This window comes from Haematobia irritans, chromosome 2 (assembly GCF_050003625.1).
Source record: "Haematobia irritans isolate KBUSLIRL chromosome 2, ASM5000362v1, whole genome shotgun sequence".
In the NCBI taxonomy this organism is placed as follows: Eukaryota; Metazoa; Arthropoda; class Insecta; order Diptera; family Muscidae; genus Haematobia; species Haematobia irritans.
Genome location: NC_134398.1, coordinates 131,649,869 through 131,677,134, shown reverse-complemented (window position 1 = coordinate 131,677,134; position 27,266 = coordinate 131,649,869). Strand labels below are relative to the sequence as shown.

Here is a 27,266-nt window from a genome sequence, read left to right as displayed (position 1 = left end):
TCAATTTTTTATGTGCTAAATTTCACGTAAAACGATATAAAACTGCGGCCTCTTTGGTATATATGAATATAAATCGAGCGGAAGATATATATGAGAGTTATATCTAAATCTGAACAAATGCCGACTAAATTTGTCATAATTGAAGACATTTAATTGTACTTCTTGTTCAAAATTTGAAGCAAATCAGGGTAAAACGGTGTCTTTTGGATCCATATAAGTGCATATGGAGCGAAAGATATATACACTCAAAAAAAAAAAATGAACTCTCTATTTCACTAAGGCCAATTTAACTTTATTTTAGTTCATGGAATTATTATGTTTGGAGAAAGTTTCCTCTACTCTAATAATTTTTTGTGTACGTTAGTTAAATTAACTAAAACCCAGGAAAAAATATACACAAATGAAGTATAAAGATTAACTAAATTCGTGTCTTCCACAAAATAGTTCAATATTTCTTAAAATTTGTAAATTTTACTACAAATGCGTTCATCATGAACTTCGTATGTCACTAAAGGCATTCTTCCAATTTGGAACTCCAATTTTTCCTTCAAACTACAAAATTTTCTTTAACAAGTGAAAAAACTTAATTATGTCTAATACATTTTCTTGAATTTGTCGCAAAATATTTACTTATTTTTATGACATCGGCGTGATGCCAGCGTTTGTTATACTGTTTAGTTAAAATTTTCTAAAAATATTCAAAATTTTCTAAAATTAACCGAAATTTTTCTTCCTGGTGGGTTCACTGTTTTTTCAGTGTATGAGAGCTATATCTAAATCTGATTTTGGCTTATATGTTACAAAGTTTACAAGACTCACATTCGGCTACGCGAAATTTTAAGAAGATCCCTTGATAAACCAGATCCACGATAAATCCTACTTCAAAATAACCACTTATTATTTGGCATCGCCCGTATTACATTTACATACGCATGTCCTAGGAAAAAAATATATATACCCCAGATTTGGGGAAATATGGTAGAAAATTTTATATTTTAGTCCCGTTTTCAGCGAATTTGATCCAAATCACTTCAGATTTTGGTAATGTCCCCATATATCTTTCAACTTGTAATATTAATATGTAGTCTGCATCACTCAAAGGCATCACCAACCTTTGAGTGATGCAGACTACATATTAATAACATTGCCACGTTTTTATGTCTACGCTGAAAATTAGCAATATAAGTTCAGGAGTTATGGGCTAGAGTATTCAAGAACATTTATTGTGTGCAATTGTTGATGGAGGGTACTTACAATTCGGTACCGACAGAACTTTCGTATAAACATACATATAAATTCAAAAATTAAAACCGTTTGATTTTTTATTTTTATTATTTATTTTTTTTTTGTAATATTAGTTTTTCATTTATGCATTTTTATTAATAATATTAATATATAATCTTGATTTTTATACATTCTTTAAAATTAAATTTAACTATTTAATATACAAAATTTTTTGTTGTTTTTTATAAAAGTTTCTGTTTTAAATAAAAAATAAATATAGAAAAATAAAACGCCAGTGCAAAAAGTAAACAAAAATTAAATAAATTAAAATAAAATTAAGATTTTTGAAAAAAAAATGAAGAAAAGTAAAAGTAGTTCAAAACTATTATTTAAAAAATCTATAGTTCTAATTAAAAATGTTTAAATTTAAAACGCTATTATTGTTTTGTGACAAAATAAAGATATGTTTTAAGATACTATTATCGCTATAGAGGAAGGGAGAAAAAGCCCTGGCAGAAATTTGGTTTAGAAAAAGCGTTTTTTGTTGTATTAGAACAAAAAAGATTGAGTTACACGATAAAGCAAAGATAAATAAAATCTATGAATAAAATAGCTAAAATAAAAAAATCTAAAACGTTTTTCTTAGAAAATAATAAAATAAAAAAAAAAAACACTAATATATACATTTTATAAGTAAAGGCAGAGATTTAAAAGGAGGAAAATGAAAAAAAAATAAACTATAAGTCATTAAAAGATGAAAAACGTTTTAGTCGTTCGTTGCTAATCTTAAAATTGTTTTTTTAGGTTTTGGATTTTTTCTTTATATATATTTCTTTAGAATATATATATATGGGGTTTTTAGGAAAATTGACTTAAAATAGTGACTATACATTGTGTATGAAAATACCATTATTTATTTATTTAGTAGTGGATTTCCCCATTTTGCTTGTTGTTTCTATATAAAAAATATACCTTTGAACTATAGTATCTCCATAAAGTTTCGCTGCTTAGATGAGAAGTATATTTCAAAGGTTATCTTTTATAAGAATTATTTTTAAAGGGATACTTGAATATGGGTTAAATATTCATAATAGTGGAAGCCAATTTTTTTTTGTTTTTATTCTAAATATTTGTTATTTAGAAGCTGTAAAGACCTGAATTAATAATTTTTTGGGGGAAGCCTTTAGATATGTTTGAAAAGAAAATAATACAAAGGCTTGAGAAATTTTTCGAATCCATACTTGAAGCAATATCTATGAAAACGGCTTGAATCCAAATGTTTATGATTATTGGAGATTTGTAGAATGTTTTCTTTTAGGATAACTTCTAGCTCCAATTTACTTTTATCTTCCCCGTTTGCTAAATTTTCGATACTATTTTTATATTTCTTTTAATATATTATTATTACGTTAAATATTAAACAAAACAATTATTTAAAAAAAAAGTTAATAGTTATATATAAAGAATAATTATAATCAAATCCTCCATTAGTCAGCTATCAAAATTAAAAAAAAAAACTATACATAAACCTAACTTTATTATCAGGAAATGGTTTAAAGATGCCTTAATTTCAGATTATATGTCTTTAAGAAAGTGTTTGTTTGGAAGCCAAGTATTATTTTATATGTGTATGGGGGATTCCTTGAAAGTTGTTGACCCTAGACAAGAAAGATAAATGGGGGCTACAGATTGGAAATTATAAAAACGAGTGTGTGTGCGTGATGAAATTTTATTTCGGTTTTTACAAAAAGGATAAAAGTGTTTTTGGTTTTTCTTTGAGAAAATTCTTATCAAAAAGAATTTGTGGAAAAACAAAACTAGCATGAGCCGAAGAATATGAAGTTAGGCTCTGACAAAAATCTTTCTTGTTGAGTATTTCTTGGCATTTAGGAGGTCCCCTTCATATAAAAACATGAGCTGGTATCCTTTAGATGAGCCTGAGGAAAAATAGATCTATTGGCAGTGGTCTTGTAAAATAACTATTGTATATCTTTTAAGAACAAAAATAGAACAGATCTTGCTTATATACATTTGCTTTACAAAAAGAAAAAGAGCCTACTATAAAAACAAAATTTGACTAATGAAGAAGTTGTCGTTAGTACGAGAATTTGTAAATAGTTTCTATTGGGTCAATGAAACATCTTTGAAACCCTCAACCAAGAGAGGGTTGCCACTTTGTTTTGTGTCTGGACGGTCCATTATCATTTAGCCGTAATATATTTCATCATTTAAATATTTTTAACTTATAAGCAGTGTTGGTTTATAACTTTGGCAGTATATAATAATAATATATGTGTGTGTAAATTAAGTTAATTGTCTCAAAAATATTATTTGGCTAATTTAAATGTAATACAAATGAAAATGATGAATATAAACTTCACTGTCATATTCTTTTCTATACATGGAATATTTAATAATGGCAACCCTATTAATTTTTTAATATATTTTCTCCCTCGAAATTTGTTATAAGGTTCTCTGACTGAACTAAAAACTATTTAAAATTCTCATGTTAGTTGTTTTTCTGTTTCATTTACATCTACTCTATAAGAAATAGTTTTCTTAAATGTGCAAAAATCCTATGTTTTTGCTATTCCTTTCATAAATTTACATCATTATTATATTAAAAAAAAAAATATATATTTTTTTAATTTTCCTCTTTTATAACAAATGGTTAAGAATACTTTTAATTTTCTTTTCAAATTATTTAAAGCATTGCATGTTCTTTGCATGCTTTTCAATTTAAAGCCAACTTAGTTTTTGTTTTTATCAGTTTACAACTTTTTGCACTTGGTGTTGTTTACAAACATTTTTGTATTTCTTTTCATACTTAGTTTTCTAAATTGTGTGTGTGTATTTTCAGATTTTTTTTGTTGTCTTAATATGCGTTTTTTTGTTTTTGTTAAATTTCTATATCTTACGATAGATAGTCTGGTGTTGGTTCTGGCACTACTTCTGGGTTGGTAAACAACGGATTTGGGAACTCTGGTGGATGGGGTAGGGGTGCCAAGGTTTTGGGTCTTCTTCTATAGGCCATTAGCCAGCAGGAAACGGCTACCGCTACAGCGACCAAGGCCAAAAGGGCAGTGATTACCAAGGCAATAATCAAACCCACCATAGAGACGCAAATATCTTCAACTCTTTGAGCAGCAGGTTTAACTGGAAAATGTAAATAATACAAATGCATAAATAAAAAATGTATTTAAAATTAAGTTCTATTTAAATATTTGTGAAAGAACTCGATGGAGAGTGTAAATACAACTATGACGAGTAGCAGTGTGCGAAACCTTTTTCCACGGCGAACAAAAACAATATTTTATATATTTTATTATAAGCCGCATTACTTATTATTAGTCATTTCATTTTTTTGCTAACAAAAATGCTTAGTGGTGAGTTGAAAAAAGGATCACTGTACTCAAAAAGGGGGCTATAATGCTAACTTTGATTTTAGTTAAATTTTGCTCAATGTGATTAAATGTTCCTTATTTGAATAATTTTTTGCTTACTTTTATGACGTGAACTAAAAATGAGAAAAAAGTTTATACACATATAGTACACAATTTTACTAAAAAATAAAATAAAAAAAAAACATAAATGGAATGATATAAATTATCGAATTTATATCTGCATGCAAAAAAGATCTAAATTTCACATTTGATGTCAATTGAACTCTTTTTTAATTTAACCACTGTGGGACCTATGTTTAATAAATTAAATTATGATTTAAATACCCATCACATATGAGCAGATACCAACAGTCTTCACTATATGTATTTATAAACAAGTAAAGATACCATCTCAAATTCTTCAAACTTGGTGCGAGCTATATAAATGTTTATATTCCCATATGAATGAATTTGAATCTGAACCGATTTGACAAAATTGTTTACACTTCTACAAAATCTAGGCACTTAAAATATAAACCTAACGTTTCGGAGTCGAGCAACATTTTTACGACTCCGACTCCAGCAAAATCTTCAGACTCCGACTCCACAATTTGTACATGGTTGTTAGGGGGCATATACAAACATTGCGTATCAAATTTAAACTGGATCGGATGAAATTTGCTCTTCCAAGGGGCTCCGGTAGTCAAGTCTGGGTATTAGTTTATAAAGGGATTATACCTAAAAATGGTCCAATATCCATTTGCAATACCATCCGATCTACATTAATAACAACTATTTGTACCAAGTCTCAAATTAATAGCTTGTTTCGTTCGAAAGTTAGCGTCATTTCAACAGACGGACTCAGAATTTAACCGAGACCCACAATATGGGGTATGAGACAAATATTTTGATATGTTACAAACGGAATGACAAAGTTATGATGAATGGTATACAAAATAACCGCGAAATTCAAATGATTTGAAATGCGAAACCCGAACATAGTACTGGTCTTTAGTTGATGCTGATATCTATTATGTAGTCTTAGAGAAATACACTTTAATACTTACTATTTGCATCATTAGCTCCCGTTGTTGTTCTCTTCTCGAAGGTCAAAATAGCATTTGATGATATGGTTATCTCCTCACGCAATTGACCCTCCATTCCGGTATTTGTGGCTATGGCAGTGGAATCATCTGTAGAATTATCGGCTATGGAACGACGTCTACGACGACCAAAGGCATTATATCCACGACAATTAACTGGTTGACATTTACCAAAGCATACACGTATATTACATTGGAAGCGTATATTATCGGAAGAGGGGAATTTGAAGGCATTGAAGTTGGCCAACAGACTATTAGTGTCTGGATTATATTCCCAGTCACCGAATATGGAAGGATCAGTGGCACAACCATTTTCGTCGGTAACAATGTATTCATTTTCGACATTATCTTCCATAGTCTTAGCTATACAGGATCGAGCAAAGCCTCCATAAATTGCTGGGGATGAATAAGAAAAGTAACATCATTACATGGGGTTCATTAATTTGACGATTCCTCGAGAACAAACAAAAAATACTTACTTGCTGGTTCTACATCCACTTGCAATTTCAAATTATCACCAATTTCAGCCGAATTAATCTCTTCACCTTCATGAGTTATGATTCTCATTTGACAAATTGGCGGTGGACCAGTATTCGCTATTGTTCCAGCTGTCGTTAACATAGATACATTGAAGCCGAGCGTAACATTCTTTTCACCTGTCTGGTAAACACATTTGATATTATAGGCTTGAGCTTTGTATGTAACCAATTTAGGATGTTTCTGGATAACCAAAACGAAACTGGCAACATCCTTGACAGCTTGCATACCACAGCTTCCAAAGTGTACACGGAATATTTCTGTTCGAGGCACAGTTTCACCGGCAAGGTTGACAACACGTCGACACTCTTCATCTTTGCTGTGACCCTTAACATATAGGACACCATTGAAAGCCGGTTCCGTTATGTGGATTTCCACTTGAACACCATCGGCCAAACATGATACAACCATATCAGGACGAGGGAAATCAGTACGGAAGTTGGTGTGGTTACATATTAAATCGGGATTACCAGAATAGCCGGCAATACATTGACATTGTGCTCGGTGATTGATAGCATTACAGAAAGCATTTACTCCACAAGTCTTGAGTAGGCAAGGATCTTCACAGGTCTTGGTTTCACCATGACAATAACGGTTGTCGGCACAATCGTCATTGGTTTCACATTCGGGTTTGCCATCGGGTATACATTCGCCACTATTAGTCAGACGGTATCCATGATCTGTGGGGCATATGCAATGACCACGTTCATCTATGACAAAGCCTCTCTCCAAGGCGCAAACACAGTGACCCGTTTCATCTATCCTAAAGCCTTGCTCAGCAATACATGGTGTACAATATTCGTAGATATCCAACGCGGTTCCTGGAGGGCAAACACATTGACCATCAATGTCACGCACAAAGCCCTTTTCGATGACACACAAGGAACGTTTATCGCATTGCACGGCAGCATTGCCTGTGTAGCCATCTAAACATTCGCAGATCATGGTTCTCACTGGCACAGTGTCCAAGACTTTACATTTGGCATTGACACCGCATGGTTGTGTGGCATTGCAAGGATTGATGCATTCACCTCTGATACAGGCAGTTTGACTGGGACAGTCACCATCGTATTGGCAAATTGGTACGTCACGGAAAACTTCACATCCATTGGGACGGGATACAGTGCCGGGTGGACAAGCGCATTGTGGACGATGTTGATAGACTTTACATACTTCATCAATGGCACAGATCGCTGTTGTTTCGCAAGGATTTTCACATTTTCCATTGACACAAGCCTTATCAGCCGGACATTCACTGTCACTTCTGCATCCGAGAGGAGTGCAAGATACACGAGCATTGCCTCTGAAGCCAGCAATACATTGGCATACGGCACGATGGTTCATGGCCAAGCATTGGGCATTCAATCCACATTGTTCACCTTGGCAAGCAGGTACACAGAGATTATTGCGACAGCTATGAGTGGATGGACAATCCGAATTGATGGAGCATTCAACCTTAGAGCATTCAAATTCAGGATTTCCTTCATATCCTTGGCGACAAGTACAGACAGGTTTGTGATCCTTAATGCGACACTCGGCATTTACGCCACAATTGCAAGGATCGCGGCACACTCCATTAATACATGACTTGTCGTTTGGACAATCAGAGTCTGCAATACAGCCACCAACTTCAATAACAGTCTTCGTGGGTTGGCAAGTACCGCTGCCACTGCTAATATAGCCATCTGGGCATACGCAAATCATTGTTCGTACTGGAGCAGTTGGTGTTACTTCACATTGGGCTGGTCTATGGCATGGTTCCAGGACGAGGCATGGATCAACGCATTCACTGCTAATACATGCCAAACGGGATGGACAGTCAGTATCCAAGCGGCAAGTTGGCTGAATTTCAGGTGAGCAGTCCACATATGGATTACCAATGAATCCAGTAGGACAGCGACATATGGCTAAGTGATTTTGAGCTCGGCATTCAGCACGTGGCGAACAGGTATTCTGGTATACACAAGGATTGACACATTGTTCGTTGTAACAGTACTTATCCGAAGGGCAGTCGTTGTTGGATTGACAGCCAATGACACGGCATCTTTCGTAAGCATTGCCACGGAAACCGCTCTTACATTTGCACATTGCTCGATTCGATTGAACATAACATTCAGCATTGATGCCGCAAGGATCATTAACCAAACATGGGTTAATGCAATTTCCATTAACACAGGCCTTGCCGGAATCACATTCACTATCGACGCGGCATCCAATCGAACGACACAAAGTGTAGGGATTTCCTTCAAATCCATCTAGACACGAGCAAATCGCACGATGATTACTGACTTGACACAAAGCATTCGTGCCACAATTGCAAGGATTGCGACAATGTCTATTGATACAAGCCTCCTGTTCGGAACAGTCTGAGTCCGAAGAACAGCCAGGTGGACTTTGTAATACCACTTGTTTACATTCTCCGCGAGAGTCAGGAACAAAGGAAGCCGGGCATTCGCATACCATAGTTCGCACTGGGACGCTGTCCAACACGCTACACTGGGCTGTGCGGGCACATGGAGATAGTTCGGTACAAGGATTCTGGCATTTTACATCAATACAAGCAAATCCGCTGGGGCAATCACCATCATCACGGCATACCGGGTCTTGAGGTCTACTCTCACAATAGGCATAAGGATTGCCTAATGGCATATTTTCAGGACATCTACAAACCGCCTTGTGTTGGAGAACTTGGCATAAGGCATTCTGGGCACAAGGGTTATCCTGGTCACGACAAGGATTGATGCACATATTGCTTACACAAGCTTGGTTAGAGGCACAATCATAGTCCGAGTTACATTCCACACGTATACAACGTACAAATGGATCACCTTGCATTCCGGCTGGACAACGGCAAGTGGCTCTGTGATTGCGGCCATAACATTCAGCATTCAAAGCACAAGGATCACTGACCAAACAAGGATTAACACATTCTCTGTTGAGACATTGTTGATTGCTGGAACATTCGTCGTCCGATTGACAACCAATAACGGCACATCCGTATTGGGCATTGCCTGAGTAGCCAGGTTTACAGTAGCATATGGGGTGATGATTACGGACTTTACACTCGGCATTGGGACCGCAGTTACAAGGATTGACACATTTCTCATTGAAACAGGACTCGGTCGAAGGACAGTCCGAATTGGATTTGCATCCGACTGTAATAACATCACGAGCTATGGTATAAAAACGAAAAATATTTAGTCTTTATGTTTTAATGCTCCCGTCTTCGCCATTTTAATACTTACGTGGTATACAAGATTGTCTTGCATCGCCAGTGTATCCCGGAGGGCAGCGGCAGACAGCTTCGCGATTTTGCACATGGCAATAAGCACCACGACCACATGGGTTTCCTACGCAAGGATTAATACAGTGTTGGCTTCGGCACGTCTTATCGTACTGACAGTCATCATTGTTGGTACATTCTACAGATGTTGGGACCTTGGGTTGGGCATATTCTATGCCACGGCACTCAACTCGAGGATTTCCTTCGTATCCCTTGGGACATGTGCATTGGGCATAATGATCTCTGGACAAGCATTGAGCATTGACACCACATCTTTCCAAGCGACAGGCATCAATACAGTTTCCTCTTTGACACACTTCAGTGTTTGCGCATTCATCGTTGTGTTGGCATCCCACGGAGATATCATGGCGTATGGGTACACAATTTCCAGAATTATCGGTTATAGTATCGCTGGGACATTTACAAATCATTGTTCTCAATGGCAGTGTATCCAAAACAGTGCACGTTTGACGTGGTGTGCATACATGCGGTGTGGCGCAAGGATTTGCGCACTTCTGTTGCATACAAGCCAATTGAGAGGGACAGTCTGCATCCATGGTACATTCCGGTTTGGGTTTGTAAGTCGGTGGTTGTTTGGGTACCGAGCATTCCTGATATGGATCGCCGGTGAAACCAGCACGGCATTGGCACAACGGTTGATGACGTCTAGCCAAACAAATGGCATTAACAGCGCATGTATCCTCATCGCAAACTGGACGGCAAACGCGGTTCAAACGATCGCATGCCTCATGATCGGCACAATCTTCATTATATTGACAATGTCCCGTGATGCAAGATACGAAAGGATTACCTTGGGTACCGGCTGGGCATACACAAACGGCTTGATGATTTTGGGGTTCACATACGGCATTGGTTCCACAACGAATAGTACCATAGGTACAAGGATTAACACAATTTTCATTGATACAAGCCTTGTCATAAGGACAATCGGCATTGATTTTACACTCAGCTGTAAAATGGGAGGAGATGGTAAAAGTTTGGAATAAAAGATTAATAAATCTTGTACTTACGTTTGAAACATTGAACTTGTGGATCACCTCCCCAACCAGATGGACAGGAGCATATTGGACGATTATTGAGAACGCGGCATTCAGCATTACCGGCACAAGGATTACCCTCAGCACAAGGATCTTGACAACGCTTATTAATACAAGCAGCCGTAGGTGGGCATTCAGAGTCATGAGTGCAACCAGCAGTGACTTGAGCTGTGAAAATGAAATGAAAGTGTGATAGCTTAGAAAGCGGCAAAAATTGAAAATTTTGTGATAATATTATCCCTTTAACCATAAAGGCCATAGTGGATGTTTGGGCCATAGTGGGAAACAGAGATGATTAACTTCCGTTTCTAGAAGAAAGCATGGTCTCGAACGTAACGTTAGCCTTGTGTAATAATAATGTGTCTTAGTGATGGTAATCAGTAAATGCCTTTTAGTAATATTTGAAAGAGTAAAAGAGGAGAAACATAGAGAGGAAATACTAGGAGTTTCATATGAATATTTGAGTAGCTACGTGTATGGTATGGGCGTAGAGTAAGTCACTCCTGTGAAATTTTAACACCCTTCTTGATTTCCTTCGAATTTTATTACAAGGTAATTATTGGGGATTAATCGATCTCTCTTTTCCTCTATGACCAGGTTCCCCAAGCCAATGGCGTTTCCCACTGTAACAGCCTTTATCCCATGATGTTTAATATTTCTAACGCCCAAATTAGTAATCCTAATTGTTACGCTTACACCAAGGCATTTCCGTTTCCCCGCGGCAATAGTTATATTTTCAAATTTGGTTCAGACATTTAATGTATATATTAGGTTAGGTTAGACATAGTATTAGCCCGCTATTCTTTAGACTCTCTTAGACTATCCACAGGATGGTACCGGTTTCGAGTCCGAACATCATTTCACACTATGTGAAAACACTTAAGAATACTGCCGGAAATGTCACCAGTATTACTGAGAGGCTAAAATCCACTACTGAACAAGTTTTTGGTGCTCGGTCGAAACTGGGATTGAACCCATGATTCTAACCTAACATTGCACCATGGTGGCATAGTTGAGATCGGACAAGTTACACTCATTGAAAGCTTACGGTTCTTCTGTGAATGCCCATAACATTTGAACCTTTTAGTCCTCCAATTTAGTTTGCAGTTTTTACTCTCCTTAGGCACACCATAGGGCCACAGTGGGAAGTTGGAATTGAAGCCATGGCTCCAAAGGTTTTAAGTAAGTCTATGTCTCTTATTCCACAAAACCTGAAAATTTCATTTTGCATTACAATTTTCTACTTACGTGGTTGATAACAGTTGACGAATGGATCACCCTGTGTTCCTTGCGGACAGGTACATACGGCTCGATGTTGTTGAGCCAAACATTCGGCAGTACGAGCACATGGTGAGCCATCAATGCAAGGATTGACACAATTACCACTGCGGCATGCTTCGGTTGATGGACACTCTTCATTGGATCGACATCCTTGGTCACGGACAGGTTCTGTGGGATCATATAAATCGGATTAGTTTCTTGTTACTTCGTTACTATTGGATAGATAGATCCTTATAAAATGTGCCAAAGTGCACGTTAAAAGAGTGATAAGTTAAAGATTAGTGTGTCTAATATATACACTGTAAGAAAAGTCATACAAATAAAGTAAAGCTGTAACAAAAAAGGAAAATCTGAAATCCTTTTTAATGGGTTATCTTTAGCATTCACAAATTATGGTATTCAATATTCAACTATTGTCCAACTTACCTTTACGGCAACCCACATCCGCATCACCCACATAGCCAGGTTCACATTCACACATCATTGTTCTCAATGGTAAGGTGTCGACCACAGAGCATACGGCATTGACTCCACACGGTTTTGTAACCACACATGGGTTCTTACATTCTCCACTGAAGCAAGCCAATTTACTGCTGCAATCAGCATCCATGGTACATTGAGGTGCAACCTTGGCTTCTTCAATGTCACAGCCTATGGCTGGGTTGCCCACATATCCGGGAGGACATCTACATTGGGCCCTGTGATTATTGACACGGCATTGGGCATTGAGACCACAGTTGCAAGGATCTTCGCAGCGTTCATTGCGGCAGGCCAAATTGAAAGCACATTGATCATCACGGGTACATTCGGGACGTTCACAACGAACCAAAGGATTACCGCGATAACCTTCAGGGCAGTGACACCTGGCCTTATGATTGTAGTCCGAGCGACATACAGCTTGAGCTCCACATTGCGTGTAGCGGCAAGGATCGGTACATTGTTTATTGATACAGGCTTCAGTGGCAGGACATTCCTCATCGGAACGGCATCCAATAAGATAACAGTTGTTGAAAGCATTACCAGTGTAACCTTCATTGCATACACACAAAGGTCTATGCAATTGGACATGACAGCGGGCATTTTGACCACAGATATTATCGAGCTCGCAAGGATTCTTACACTGTTGGTTGACACAAGCCTTATCGTTGCTACAGTCATTGTCGGATACACATTCAGGTTTGGGCACAGGCACCACATCCACTTGTTGCTGGCAGTGATTGTAAGGCGAGCCAATGAATCCAGAGGGGCAGGTACATACGGCCTTATGATTGATACTGGTACAGATGGCATTGAGACCACAAGCATTAATACAAGGATCACGGCATTTCTGGTTAACACAGGCCCGATCACGGGAACAGTCATCGTTGACAAGACACTCTGGATAGGAGCAAGTGGCAACACCATTGTGTACACGACAAACACCATTGGTACGACATGGTGATGGATTGCAAGGATCGACAGGCTCTTGTTGTTTTGGAGCTTCATGGCAGTCCAATATGGGGTTACCCACCAATGGCGTTGGACAACTGCAGATAGGATTGTGATTGACGGTCTGGCATACAGCATTATAACCACAGACACCGGGACAAGGATCCACACATTTGTTGTTGACACAGGCCTTATTCTTGGCACAATCTGAGCTGAGTGTACACTCTGGTCTACATTCTTGACCATAAGGATTTCCAAAGAATCCGGGTAAGCATTCACAAACGGCCTGCTTACCTTGGATACGGCATATTGTATTCTGGCCACATGGTGTGGGATAGCAAGGATCACGATTTTCCTTAGGAATTTCTTGTATAATAATTGGCGAGCATTGAACGAAAGCATTTCCCGTGTAACCGCTTGGGCAGGAACAAATGGGTATGTGATTATTGACTGAGCAGATAGCTTCGACACCACAGGTTCCAGGGCAAGGATCTGCACATTTCTGGCGTATACAGGCACGATTGGCTGGACATTCGGAGTTACCTACACATTCTGGACGACAGCCTTCATAGGGATTGCCAATATAATCGCGTATACATTCACAGGTGGCGCCCGATCCACGGACTCTGCACTCAGCATTGCTTCCACATGGTGAGGGTTGGCAAGGATTCTTGGGTTCCTCTCGTTGGGGTGGTAAAACTAAAAATTTGAATTGGAAATATTTAAGAAATTAAAGGGCATAAGACATATAAGGATAACCTCTATATAACGCAAAATTTTTATATGCCTTACTTTCTTTACGCTCATAACACATTCGGAATGGATCGCCAGTCATACCAGCCGGACAATGACAATTAGCCATATGAAGTGTAACAATACAGTTGGCATTAAATCCACAAGAACCTGGACAGGGATCGCGACATTTTTGATTGATACAGGCCAGATTATTAGGACAATCATCATTGCTAGTACATTCTGGGCGACAATTGGGAGCTGGACCTATGAAATCAGGCAAACATGAACACTTTGCCTGACCATTAACCGCTGAACATTGAGAGTTGGGACCACATGGAGAGGGATTGCAAGGGTCCTTGGGTGTTTGCGGTGGCTCGTGGCGTATTTCTAAGAGGACGGACACATTCATTAGAGAGCACGTTAAACTTTACATAGAATTTCGGAGTGGCCTACCTATTCTGTTACAAACTGAGTAGGGATTGCCTTCGTAGCCACGAACGCACTCACAATGGGCACGATGTTGTACAGCTTGACATTCCGCATTCAATCCACACTTACCCGGGCATGGATCTACACACTTGTTATTGATACATGCATGGATGGGCGAACAATCAGAACTGGTATAACATTCCAAACGACAATTGGGTGGATTACCCATATAACCAGTGACACAGGAACAAATTGCATTGCCATTACGTTCCAAGCATTGTGAATTGGGACCACACGGTGAAGGCTGGCAAGGATTCTTGGGCACAACATCCCGTACTGTTTCACATGCTACAAAGGCATTGCCCGTCATGCGTTCAGGACAGCGGCACATGGCTATGTGATTGATAACATCACATAGGGCATTAGTGCCGCATGTTCCAGGGCAGGGATCAACACATTTGTTGCGAACACAAGCACGATTGCGAGCACAATCCGAATTGAGAACACATTCAGGGCGACATCCCACATAGGGATCACCATGATATTCGGGTAAGCAAGAACATTTGCCATTTTGGCATATAGAATTTGAACCACAAGGCGAAGGATTGCAAGGATCTATGGGATCTTTGGGTCCTGTAATTTTTTCGAGAGGGAAAAATAATATCAATCTTTGTTTATGGTATCACAAGCGAGGGACATACTTATGGGCGGCGGTGGTGGTAAAAGTCTACAACTGGTGAATGGATCGCCAGTGAAACCACTGGGACATGAACAACTTGGTGTATGATTGATAACATTACACAAAGCATCAAATCCACAAGATCCTGGACATGGGTCGCGACATTTTTCATTCATACATGCTTGATTACTGGCACATTCGGAGTTTATGGTACATTCTGGTCTACAATTGGGAGCTGCACCAATATAATTGGGCAAGCAACTGCACGAGGCCATACCATTCACTTCTCGGCATTGGGAGTAAGGTCCACAAGGGGATGGCAAGCAGGGATTTACTGGAGGTGGTGGAATTTCATCCTTTTTACGTTCCGGTATGGGTAGACAACGAGTAAAGGCTTCTCCGGTATAGCCTGGTTTGCACGAACACAATGGGCTATGGCTGCGAACATGACACTCAGCGTTAATACCACAGGCTCCTGGGCAGGGATCTTGACACTTTTGTTTTATACAAGCTTTGTCGGAGGGACATTCAGAGCTGACCACACATTCTGGACGGCATGCAGGGGGAGTACCCATAAACTCTGGGAGGCAGGAACAAACAGCTTGACCATTTACTTCACGGCATTGGGCATTGGCACCACATGGCGAAGGATCGCAAGGATTCACATATACAGGAGGCTTGGCTAAATTTTTATTTGATTTTCAAAGGAAAGACATATTAGTTGCCGTTGAGGTTAAAGCTTAAACTTAGTTCTAAGTAAGCGTGGTAAAGCAAAGCAAAGCATTTCAATAATCTTAAAGCATAAAATTGTAAGCATCGTTTAAAGGTAACTCGAGGTGAGATGTGAAATGTACAACGCAGAGTGAGAAAAAGGATGAGATTATTTCTGTAAAATCGGTTAAATCGCTGGAAAGAGATCGTTTTAATTAAAAGTTAAAGCGAATCTTTCGAATATCCGTGGTAAGGAGGTATTTAAAGGACATTGCCAGGAGGAATATATCTTGGAAGCCAAGAATAGGTAGGTATATAACAGGGCTATGATATTCTATTAATAAATATTATTGGGTAGCATATTGAGATCAATTTACTGCAATATTGAGATCAATTTACTTCATGGACGAAATTTTAGAAGATTATCACTGTCATTAGGAAGCAAAACAAGGTCATAGTAGTTAGCATTATTATTGGGTAGCATATTGTGGTCACTTGGTTTAGGTCAATATTTGGTTATCATAACCATAAGCATATTGTTATAGGAAGGAACCGAGGAACATCCTTTCCTGCCATTGCAATGAAATAGGTTTTTGGTGATTTCATAGCGTGCTTTTCGTTACATTGTGAGTGGGTATTTAACGGTTCTTCGGGTATACCCAATAATTATGATTTGTTAGGAAAACAAAGGAACTTTTGTTAAGGAATTTATCAGGTGGTAAAAGTCTTCTTTTAAAAGTTAATGGTTTTTCTTACGTTCATCCAAAGGCCGAGCACATTGTCTATAGGGATTACCCTTGTAACCCCTTAGACACACACAGTTGGGTACATGGTTAACCACTTGACAGAGAGCATTTTGACCACATGTTCCAGGACATGGATCGTGGCATTTTTCATTTCGACACGCCATGTTCGAGGGACAATCTGCATTGCGTAGACATTCTGGACGACAGGCTTCATAAGGATTACCAAAGTAATTTGGCAAACATTGACACAGACTCATTCCATTATGGGCCCTACACAAGGCGTTACTACCACATGGACTGGGACTACAAGGAACACTAACTTCTCTGGGTGGATCTTGCTGAGGAACACATTGGACAAATGGATCACCCACAAAACCGGAGGGACAATAACACATAGCTGTATGAGATGTGACATGACACTCAGCTTGATTACCACATGCACCAGGGCAGGGGTCTATACATTTTTGATTGACACAAGCCCGTTTGTAAGGGCATTCAGCACTGTTTATACACTCAGGACGACAACGCGGTGGCTGACCTACGTAGTCTCCGAGGCAACAACATTTAGCCTGATTATTGTCTGGCGATATCGAACATTCAGAGTAAGGACCACAAGGTGAAGGTTGACAAGGATTAACTGGAACAGGAACATCGTCTTTAACAATTGGTGGTATAGGATCCACTGTAATGGTCAATTCATCAAGAGAAACATTAGATTATCTGAGATAGAAGGAAGGAATTTATCATTACTACCTATGGGTGAACATTGCACATATGGATTGCCTTGGTATCTTGGAGGACAGGTGCAACGTGGTAAATGATCGTAGGCACGACACAAGGCCCGAACCCCACAAGCTCCCACACAGGCATCATGACATTTCTGATTCAAACAATATTTATCGCCTGAACATTCTGCATTGGAAGTACATTCGGGACGACAGCTTGGTGGAGAACCCATATATCCTGTTATACAACTGCAGACAGCTTGACTTCTAACCTCCAAACAATGAGAGTTGGGGCCACATGGGTTAGGATAACAAGGATTTTTGGGTGCATCTTCGGCAATTACATCTCTTAATGGTTCGCAATGGACGAATGCATTGCCAGTCATACCCAAAGGACAGGAGCATATTGGTATATGGTTAATAACATGACACATCGCTTGATTGCCACATGTTCCTGGGCAAGGGTCTTTACATTTACGCTGAATGCAAGACCTATCGCGGGCACAATCGTTATTAACAACACATTCGGGACGGCAACCCACATAAGGATCACCTTGATATTCGGGTAGACAAGAGCAGAGGCCTTCATGGCATTTGGAATTTGCTCCACAAGGCGAAGGCTCACAAGGATCTTCTGAATATGATGGTGGAGTATTTTCATTATATTGTATGGCAACTTTATGTTCTCGACACTCTTCAAAAGGATCGCCAGTTAAGCCTGGGTGGCAAATACAAATGGGTACATGATTGACCACCTGGCAACGGGCATTGAAGCCACATGAACCAGGACAAGGATCTGAACATTTGCTATTGAAACAAGCCAAATGGGCAGGACAATCTGAGTGGATTGTGCACTCAGGACGACAATTGGGTGGGGTTCCCACATAACTTGACAAACAGGTGCAAATGGCTACGCCTCGCCGATTGTGGCACTGTGCATAAAAGCCACAAGGGGAAGGATAACAAGGATTGATGGGTTCTTCAGCTATCACAGCTGGCAGATGTCCATGTAAAGGTCTCCTTGTCACCACCAATGGAGTAGGGGGAGTGGAAGGAATTGTAACATGAAGAGTCGGTTTTCTTGTAGGTTTCGATTCTTCAAAGATTATGGGTGGTCGAGAAGTTGTGGGGTGTTGAGGTCTTGGCGAGGGTTCTTCATCGATTATGGTTGGTCGAGAAGTTGTGGGATATTGGGGCCTTGGAGCAGGTTCTAGATTAATAATATCTGGTGTATCACGTATAGCTACAAGGAATAAATTGAAACGATTTTTAATTGAGGTACTCTCTTTTGGCGCATTTGAGACCATATTCTTACGCGGTGGCTTGGGATAACATCTACTAAAGGCATCACCCATGTATTCTGGTAAACATGAACATATGGCATTGTGATTGATAACTCGGCATTCGGCATTGTGACCACATGCTCCAGGACAGGGATCTTGACATTTACGATTCACACACGCCGTACTTAAAGGACATTCACTATTTGTTGTACACTCAGGACGACAAGCGGGTGGGATGCCTACGAATTCGGGTAAGCAAGAACACACCGCTTGTTGATTAATTTCACGACATTGAGCATTGTGACCACAGGGCGAAGGAACACAAGGATTTACATAAACTACAGGTTCTCCTACACGGAAGGTTTCCAAAGATATGAGAGAAGGTAAATTATCTTGCACTGAGTTGTAAAGCCTATTAAATTCCTTACTTTCTTGGATGGCATGACAAATACGATATGGATCGCCAGAGTAACCGGTGTAACAATTGCATGAAGGTAAATGATTGGTTACAAGGCAAACAGCATTTTGACCACAGATTCCAGGACAAGGATCTTGGCATTTGGTTTGTATACACGCTTTCGAGCTGGGACAATCCGAATTCAATACACATTCCGGTCGACATCCTTCATAAGGATTTCCGAAGAAATTGGGCAAACATACACAAGAGCCTACGCGGCTATTCGATAAACATTCGGCATTCGAACCGCATGGATTGGGTACACAAGGTTCTATGTGTTCTTGCAATACAGGGTATCGATTTGAAGTAACTACAGCAGTTGGTTTCTGCATTGGTACTGGGGGTAGTGATATTGGCGCAGAAATTCGATGACAATTGGTGAATGGGTCACCTTCGTAGCCAGGTAGACACAAACACATTCCTATATGATTGAACGCACGACACTCAGCATTTTGTCCACATAATCCGGGACAAGGATCTTGACATTTTTGATTAATACACGCTTGACTAGATTGACATTCTGAGTTCGATACACATTCTGGGCGACAATACGGAGGTGTACCTATATAAGTGTGTAGACATTTGCAAGAAGCCGAACCGTGGACTACATTACATGTAGAATATGGACCACATGGTGATGGTATGCATGGATTCGCAGGTTCTATATTCTGGGGAGGTTGTTGAACTAATAAAACACTTTGATTAGAAATATATCCTCTGATATTTAGCTTAGGAAATGTCATACTTATAGGTTGACAGGCTACGAAAGGACTGCCTGTGTATCCCGAGTGACATGAGCAAATGGGAATATGATTGACAACATTGCATAGGGCATGATGACCACAGCTTCCGGGGCAAGGATCTTGACATTTCTGATTGACACAAGCACGATTGGGTGGACATTCAGAATCGCTAATACACTCGGGCCGACAAGATGGAGGAAAACCTATCATGTCGGGCAGACAAGAACAAATCGATTGGCCATTCTTTTCACGACACTGTGAATTCGGACCACAGGGCGACGGCGAACAAGGATTGATGGTTTCACTTACTAAAGAGATATAACTATGATTATTTGAAATTGTTCCCTTCAAGTGGGGCTTTTCCTCGAAAAGGTTATAATTACGTTTTGGTATTTGGCGGCACAGAATAAATGCATCACCTTCCATATCAACGGGACAATGACACATGGGCACGTGATTATGGACTGAACAAATTGCATTATCGGCACAAGTGCCTGGGCAGGGATCACGACATTTTTGATTTATACAAGCCAAATTTCGGGAACATTCCGAATTCAAGATACATTCGGGTCTACAACCCACATAAGGATCTCCTTGATATTCAGGCAAGCAGGAGCATAAACCTTCATGACATTTGGCGTTGGGGCCGCATGGTGAAGGATTGCAAGGATCGTCAGCAATTGCTGGGGGAGCTAAGGGATAATATGTAAGAAATGTTTGAGGAATAATCGTTGGGCTATGAGCAGAGAGATTCTTACGAGTTGGTTTGGGAATTTCTGGTATGATACAGCGTGTAAACGGATCACCTATATAACCTGGGCTACAAATACAATTGGGTATATGATTGATGACCATACACAAGGCATTGATGCCACATGATCCTGGACAAGGATCTCTACAGTGCTCATTGAGACAAGCCTCCTGGCTGGAGCAATCTGAATTAATAAGACATTCGGGCCTACAATTGGGTGGTGACCCAACATAGGATGGCAAGCAACTGCAAATATATTGATCTGCATTAATAACCCTACACTGTCCATATTGGCCACAAGGCGAAGGAATACACGGATCTCGATAGGGATCTCGTACTGGCTCCGCCGGTATTAGCGGCACAGGATAACACCGGGTAAATGCATTTCCTGTATGGCCTCCAACACAACTACATATGGGCACATGATTAATAACCCTACACTCAGCCTGGAAGCCACAGACTCCCGGGCAAGGATCCTGACATTTGTGATTTAGACAAGCCATAAGGGCGGGACATTCAGAGTTGACAGTACATTCTGGTCTACAGCTTGGTGGGTATCCCACATATTCAGGAAGACAGGAGCATTTAGCTTGGCCATCAACTTCCAAGCACTGGGAGTTGGGACCACAGGGCGATGGCTTACAAGGGTTGACGTATTCACGTATGGCTAAATTACAATAGTAACAATAACAATAACCTAGATTAACTAGAACTTAATTTTAAGACTATAGTTTTCTTACGTTCTCTAATGATATTGCAATAACTGTAGGGATCACCGGTGTAGCCCTGCTGACAGTAACATGTGGCCAAATGATTAACAACACTGCATATGGCATTCTGACCACATACTCCGGGGCAAGGGTCAAGACATTTTTCTCGAACACAGGCCTTATTTGAGGGACAATCGGAATTGATAACACATTCAGGACGGCATCCTTCATAGGGATTACCAAAATAGTCGGGCAAACATTGACATGATCCAGCACGGTTTTGTTCGCGACATACTGCATTGCTTCCACATGGGCTGGGCGAACAAGGATTTATTTGTTCTCTTTGTATTTGAGGCGGTGGATAGCATCGAGTAAATGGATCTCCTATATAGCCATTCATACAAATACATGATGGTGTATGGCTGACGACTTGACAAACAGCAGATTCTCCACAGACTCCGGGACAAGGATCGCGACACTTCATATTGATACAAGCTACATTTGTTGAACATTCTGAAGAGCTAACACACTCAGGTCGACAGTTTGGAGGACTATCAATGTAATTTGGTAAACAGGAACATGAAGCTGATCCCTTTTCCACTCGGCATTCGGAATTGGGACCACAAGGCGAGGGTACACAGGGATTTATTGTTTCTTCCTGAACTCTCACTGAGGGAGGAGAAGGTAGCATTTGACACAGTACCAAGGCATTGCCAGTGAGACTGGGAGGACATTTACAATATGGACTATGATTAACAACTTGACATTCTGCATGTAGGCCACAGGACCCAGGGCATGGATCTTGGCACTTTTGATTTATACAAGCCAGATGGGGAGCACAGTCGGAGTTTATACTACATTCTGGTCGGCAATAGGGGGGAGAACCAAAGTAATTGGGTAAACAGGAGCATATTGCTTGATTATTGAATTCACGGCACTGAGAATTGGGTCCACAAGGACTTGGTTGACAAGGGTGATCCTGCTGTTTGGGAGCTATAATATTCAATAGTTATAAGTCAAGAACTAAAAAGACCAAATGCCAAATACTCTTACTTTCTATTGCCAAGCATTGGACAAAGGCATTGCCTGTCATTTGCTGAGGACATCTACACATGGGTACGTGATTGATTGTCTCACACAAAGCTCCTATGCCACAAGTGCCAGGACAAGGATCTTTGCATTTGTTACGTATACAAGCCTTATCGCGTGGACAATCGGTGTTGAGTACACATTCAGGTCGGCATCCCACATAGGGATTACCTTGATACTCGGGTAAACAAGTACATTGACCATTTTGGCATTGGGCGTTAGACCCACAAGGGGAAGGATTACAGGGATCTTTGGGGATAACTGTATACGAGTAGAAAAATATACAGATATGTTTTAGGAAAAATTATTTATCGTAGCTCATGCAAAAAACATTACTTGGCTCTTGCTGCACCGGTTTGGGATTGCACGAAACAAATGGATCACCATTATAGCCGGAGGGACACGAACATATGGGTGTATGTCTAGCCACGGTGCATAATGCTGATAGACCACAGGCTCCTGGGCAGGGATCGCGACATTTTTCATTTATACATGCCAAATTAGATGAACAATCTCCATTTATTATACATTCAGGTCGACAGTTGGGTGGTGAGCCGAAATAATTGGGCAAGCATGAACACGAAGCTTGACTATTGATCACACGACATTGGGCATTCGAACCACATGGTGAGGGTATGCAAGGATCATGTATCGTTTCCTTGAGAACTATAGGGGATGAAGCTGTCAATAAAAATTTGAGGACATGAAGTTACTCGTTTGGCGATTCCTTCTACCGAATTTTAAAATCTTACATTTGGGGGGTATTGGTAAACATCTGACAAAAGAGTCACCCGTGAAACCTGAACGGCAGCTACATAAAGGACTATGATTATGAACACGACACTCAGCATTGAGACCACATGTGCCTGGACATGGATCTACACACTTTTGATTTACACAAGCTTTATCAAAGGCACATTCACTTGAAATGGTACACTCAGGGCGACATGCCGGTGATTGACCCACGAATGTAGGCAAACAAGAGCACACCGGTTGTTTTTGTATTTCACGACATTGTGAATTGGGACCACAAGGCGAAGGTTGGCAAGGGTCACTGACGTCGAACACGGCTAAAAAAGGGAATTGAAAAAATCAACCAACGTTTCGTAAAAAACCTTTGATTAGCGCATAGCTTACGTTCAGGCTGGAGATTACAATACAAGTAAGGATCACCAGTATAACCATTGATGCAATTACATGTTGGCAAATGATTGCGAACGTGGCACTCAGCATTCCGACCGCAAGTTCCGGGACATGGATCTTTGCATTTGTTTTGTATACAAGCCAGATGGGCAGGACAGTCGGTATTTAAGACACATTCGGGTCGGCAACCTTCGTAGGGATTACCGAAGTACTCAGGTAAACATTGACAAGCTCCTACACCGTTATGTTCTAAGCATTCGGCATTGGAACCACAAGGATTCGGTTGGCAAGGGCGCACTATTTCCGGAGGACTTTCGCGCACGGGAGCACAAAATGAGAACGGATCTCCCGTATAACCACTATCGCAATAACACATTGGTGTATGATTAATAGCACGACATTGGGAGTTGGAACCGCAAACTCCAGGGCAGGGGTCGCGGCAATGTTGATTAATACAAGCCTGATTCGAAGGACACTCTGAATTCGTTACACATTCAGGTCTACAATTTGGTGGAGAGCCTATAAAGTTCTTCAGACAAGAGCATGATGGACTCTCGCCGACAGATCGACATTCTGAGTTGGGACCACAAGGCGAAGGACGACAAGGATCTTTTGGTATTTTGGGTGAATCTAGTTGGGGTATAACTGAAAGAATAGATCAATATAAGATATTTGTTAGACCCTGGGAAATCTAAACCTACTTCGAATTCGTTCACAGCCTATGAATGGATTACCACTGAACCCAGGAAGGCAACGACAAATGGGACTATGGTTGTGTACTGAGCAATCGGTGTTAAGTCCACACGAACCAGGGCAAGGATCACGGCATTTCTGCTGCAGACACGCCTTGTTCAAGGGACACTCTGAGTTGGAATTACACTCTGGTCGGCATGTGGGAGGCGCTCCTATGTAATCAGGCAAGCATGAGCATACTGCTTGTTCATTCAAAACGCGACATTGGGCATTTTGTCCACAAGGCGAAGGTTCACATGGGTTGCTTATTCTAATTGGTGGCAATGGTATGCATTGGGTGAAAGCATTGCCAGTCATTCCTTCTGGGCAATGGCACATGGCCACATGTTGGTGTGTTTCGCATATAGCATTGGAGGCACAGGTTCCAGGACAAGGATCTTTGCATTTCTGATTTATGCAAGCCTTGGTGGATGGACAATCCGAATTAAGAACACATTCAGGTTGACAACGTATAAGAGGATTTCCTAGATATTCGGGTGGACAAGAACATTCACCTTGGCGACATATGGCATTCATACCACATGGAGAGGGCACACAAGGGTCGTCTTGTTGGCGTGGTGGAGATGTCTCTTTGGGAGCCGGGTGACAATTAACAAATGGATCGCCAATCAAACCCAACACACATTGACATGTTGGCATATGGTTGATAACATGGCACTCAGCATTGAAGCCACATGCTCCTGGACAGGGATCTTGGCATTTTTGATTGATGCAAGCCAAGGATCTGGGACAGTCGGAGTTGATGGTGCATTCTGGTCGGCAATTGGGTGGGGCACCTATATACGTGGGTAGACAAGAGCAAGAAGGTGCTCCACCTATGTCTCGGCATTGGGCATATTGACCACATGGAGAAGGAAGACAAGGATTTGGCGAAGTATCTCTTGCTGGTTCTGAGGCGGGAGCTATATAAGGGAACATATGAATAAGTTACCTATTAGAACTACTTAAGATCTTAGCTATGTCTTACTAGGTTTTGGTACGGGATAACAACGTGTAAAGGCATTTCCAGAATAGCCAGAACGGCATGTACAAAGTGGAGAATGGCTAAAAACGCGACATTCAGCATTATTTCCACAAGCGCCGGGACAAGGGTCAACACATTTACGATTTACGCAAGCCTTATTATAGCTACACTCAGCGTTTGTGGTACATTCAGGGCGACAAGATGGCGGTATTCCCAAATAATCGGGTAAGCAAGAGCACACTGCTTGTTGATTAACTTCGCGACATTGAGAATTAGGACCACAAGGGGAAGGTTGGCAAGGATTCACATATTCCTTGATCAAAGCTAAACAAAAGAAGAGATTATACTTTGAGCCTCTCCATGGGGTGGAAGGAGGACACTTACGTTTCTCAGGTATTTGACAGTATTGGTAGGGATCACCTATATATTCGCTCAAACACTGACATGTGGGCAAGTGATTTATCACACTACATAAAGCATTTAGACCACATACACCAGGACAAGGGTCGCGACATTTTTGATTAACGCAAGCTTTGTTCGAAGGACAATCTGAGTTGGCAATACATTCGGGACGACAACCTTCATAGGGGTTGCCAAAGTAATCGTGTAAGCATTGACAAGAGCCTGCATTATTTTCCTGGCGGCAAATGGCATTTGCACCACAAGGATTTGGTACACATGGTGAGGTATGGTCAATTAAACGGATGGGAGGTATGGTACAGCCGGTGAATGGATCTCCTGTGTAACCGGGAGAGCAAGTACACATGGCTGTATGTGAGATAACATTGCAGAGAGCATTTTGACCACACACTCCAGGGCAAGGATCTTGACATTTTTGTTTTATACAGGCTTTATTTGAAGGACATTCAGAGTTAGTAACACATTCGGGTCGGCAATTTGGGGGATGTCCTTGGAATGTTGGTAGGCAAGAACACGATGGAGAATCTCCCACAACACGGCATTCAGAATTCGGACCACAAGGCGATTGTATGCAGGGATTCGATTTATCTTTTAAGACTGGTTGCGGTTGTTGAATAATTGGTTGACAGCTTACGAACGGATTGCCTGTGTAACGTGCAGGACATGTACATATCGGAGCGTGATTAACAATGTGGCACAAGGCATTTAGACCACATGATCCTGGACAGGGATCTACACATTTAAGATTTTGACAAGCTCTCTGAGGTGCACAGTCCGAGTTAATGGTACACTCTGGCCTACACGATGGAGGATTTCCTATATAGCTTTCAATGCAAGAACAAACTGCAGAATTTTGATGCACATGGCAGCGACTGTTCGGGCCACACGGTGATGGTTGGCAAGGATCAATTTTCACAGGTTGGGGCTGCGTTTCACATTGCACAAATGCATTACCTATCATTCCCGGAGGACAGCGACACATGGGAATATGATTGTAAACATCACATATTGCATTATGGGCACAAGTGCCAGGACATGGATCGCGACATTTCTGATTAATGCAAGCTCTATTCGGAGAACATTCTGTATTCAAAATACATTCAGGGCGGCAAGCCACATAGGGATCCCCATGATATTCGGGCAGACAGGTACATTGACCGTTATCACATAGAGCATTGGGTCCACAGGGTGAAGGATTGCAGGGGTCGTCTTCTTTAACTGGTTGGGCTATATAAATTGAATACGGGAGACTAAGTAACGTGGACTTTATTTACAGGATTTTATCAAATCTTACGTTTGGGTGTTAATTGGCAACTGGTGAAAGGATCTCCTATATATCCTTCGTGGCAATGACAACTGGGTACGTGATTTTGAACAGTACACAATGCATTATAGGCACACGATCCCGGACAAGGATCAACACAATGCATGTTAATGCAAGCCAAATTTAACGGACATTCACCATTGCTAGAGCATTCAGGACGACAATTGGGCGGAGCTCCCAAATATTGGGATAAACAAGAACAAGAGGCTTGTCCATTGTTATTGCGACACTGGGCATTGAGACCACATGGCGAAGGCACGCATGGATCTCTTATTGGTTCTGAGATTCTTATTGGTGGAGGTGCTAT

At 40.7% G+C, this 27,266-nt stretch overlaps 2 protein-coding genes across 3 annotated transcripts in view; both read right to left on the bottom strand.

Moving 5' to 3' along the window:
• Positions 1-1,742: 1,742 nt before the first annotated feature.
• dpy (fibrillin-like protein dumpy) overlaps positions 1,743-27,266 on the bottom strand; it is a 99,917-nt gene continuing 74,393 nt past the window's right edge. The window contains exons 48-66 of one of the 2 annotated variants that reach the window (XM_075296159.1): positions 26,930-27,262; positions 25,600-26,862; positions 25,219-25,539; positions 24,200-25,153; positions 23,493-24,143; positions 23,108-23,425; positions 22,692-23,036; positions 22,320-22,616; positions 21,297-22,259; positions 15,163-15,822; positions 14,486-15,094; positions 14,090-14,419; positions 12,296-13,996; positions 11,837-12,037; positions 10,562-10,756; positions 9,493-10,500; positions 6,190-9,420; positions 5,675-6,106; positions 1,743-4,380 (exon numbers count right to left, since the gene is read on the bottom strand). In XM_075296159.1, coding sequence (XP_075152274.1) covers positions 4,139-4,380; positions 5,675-6,106; positions 6,190-9,420; positions 9,493-10,500; positions 10,562-10,756; positions 11,837-12,037; positions 12,296-13,996; positions 14,090-14,419; positions 14,486-15,094; positions 15,163-15,822; positions 21,297-22,259; positions 22,320-22,616; positions 22,692-23,036; positions 23,108-23,425; positions 23,493-24,143; positions 24,200-25,153; positions 25,219-25,539; positions 25,600-26,862; positions 26,930-27,262 — 14,054 coding nt within the window. In that variant the 3' untranslated portion in view covers positions 1,743-4,138. The remainder of the gene's footprint in view (positions 4,381-5,674; positions 6,107-6,189; positions 9,421-9,492; positions 10,501-10,561; positions 10,757-11,836; positions 12,038-12,295; positions 13,997-14,089; positions 14,420-14,485; positions 15,095-15,162; positions 15,823-21,296; positions 22,260-22,319; positions 22,617-22,691; positions 23,037-23,107; positions 23,426-23,492; positions 24,144-24,199; positions 25,154-25,218; positions 25,540-25,599; positions 26,863-26,929; positions 27,263-27,266) is intronic. The other variant, XM_075296160.1, reaches the window with a different exon arrangement.
• Positions 17,180-21,059, bottom strand: LOC142227620 (uncharacterized). The gene is made up of 2 exons (XM_075298099.1): positions 18,638-21,059; positions 17,180-18,565 (listed from the first exon to the last, which is right to left on the bottom strand). Exons 1-2 carry the CDS (start codon positions 21,057-21,059, stop codon positions 17,289-17,291), a joined length of 3,699 nt encoding a protein of 1,232 aa, XP_075154214.1. The 3' UTR covers positions 17,180-17,288.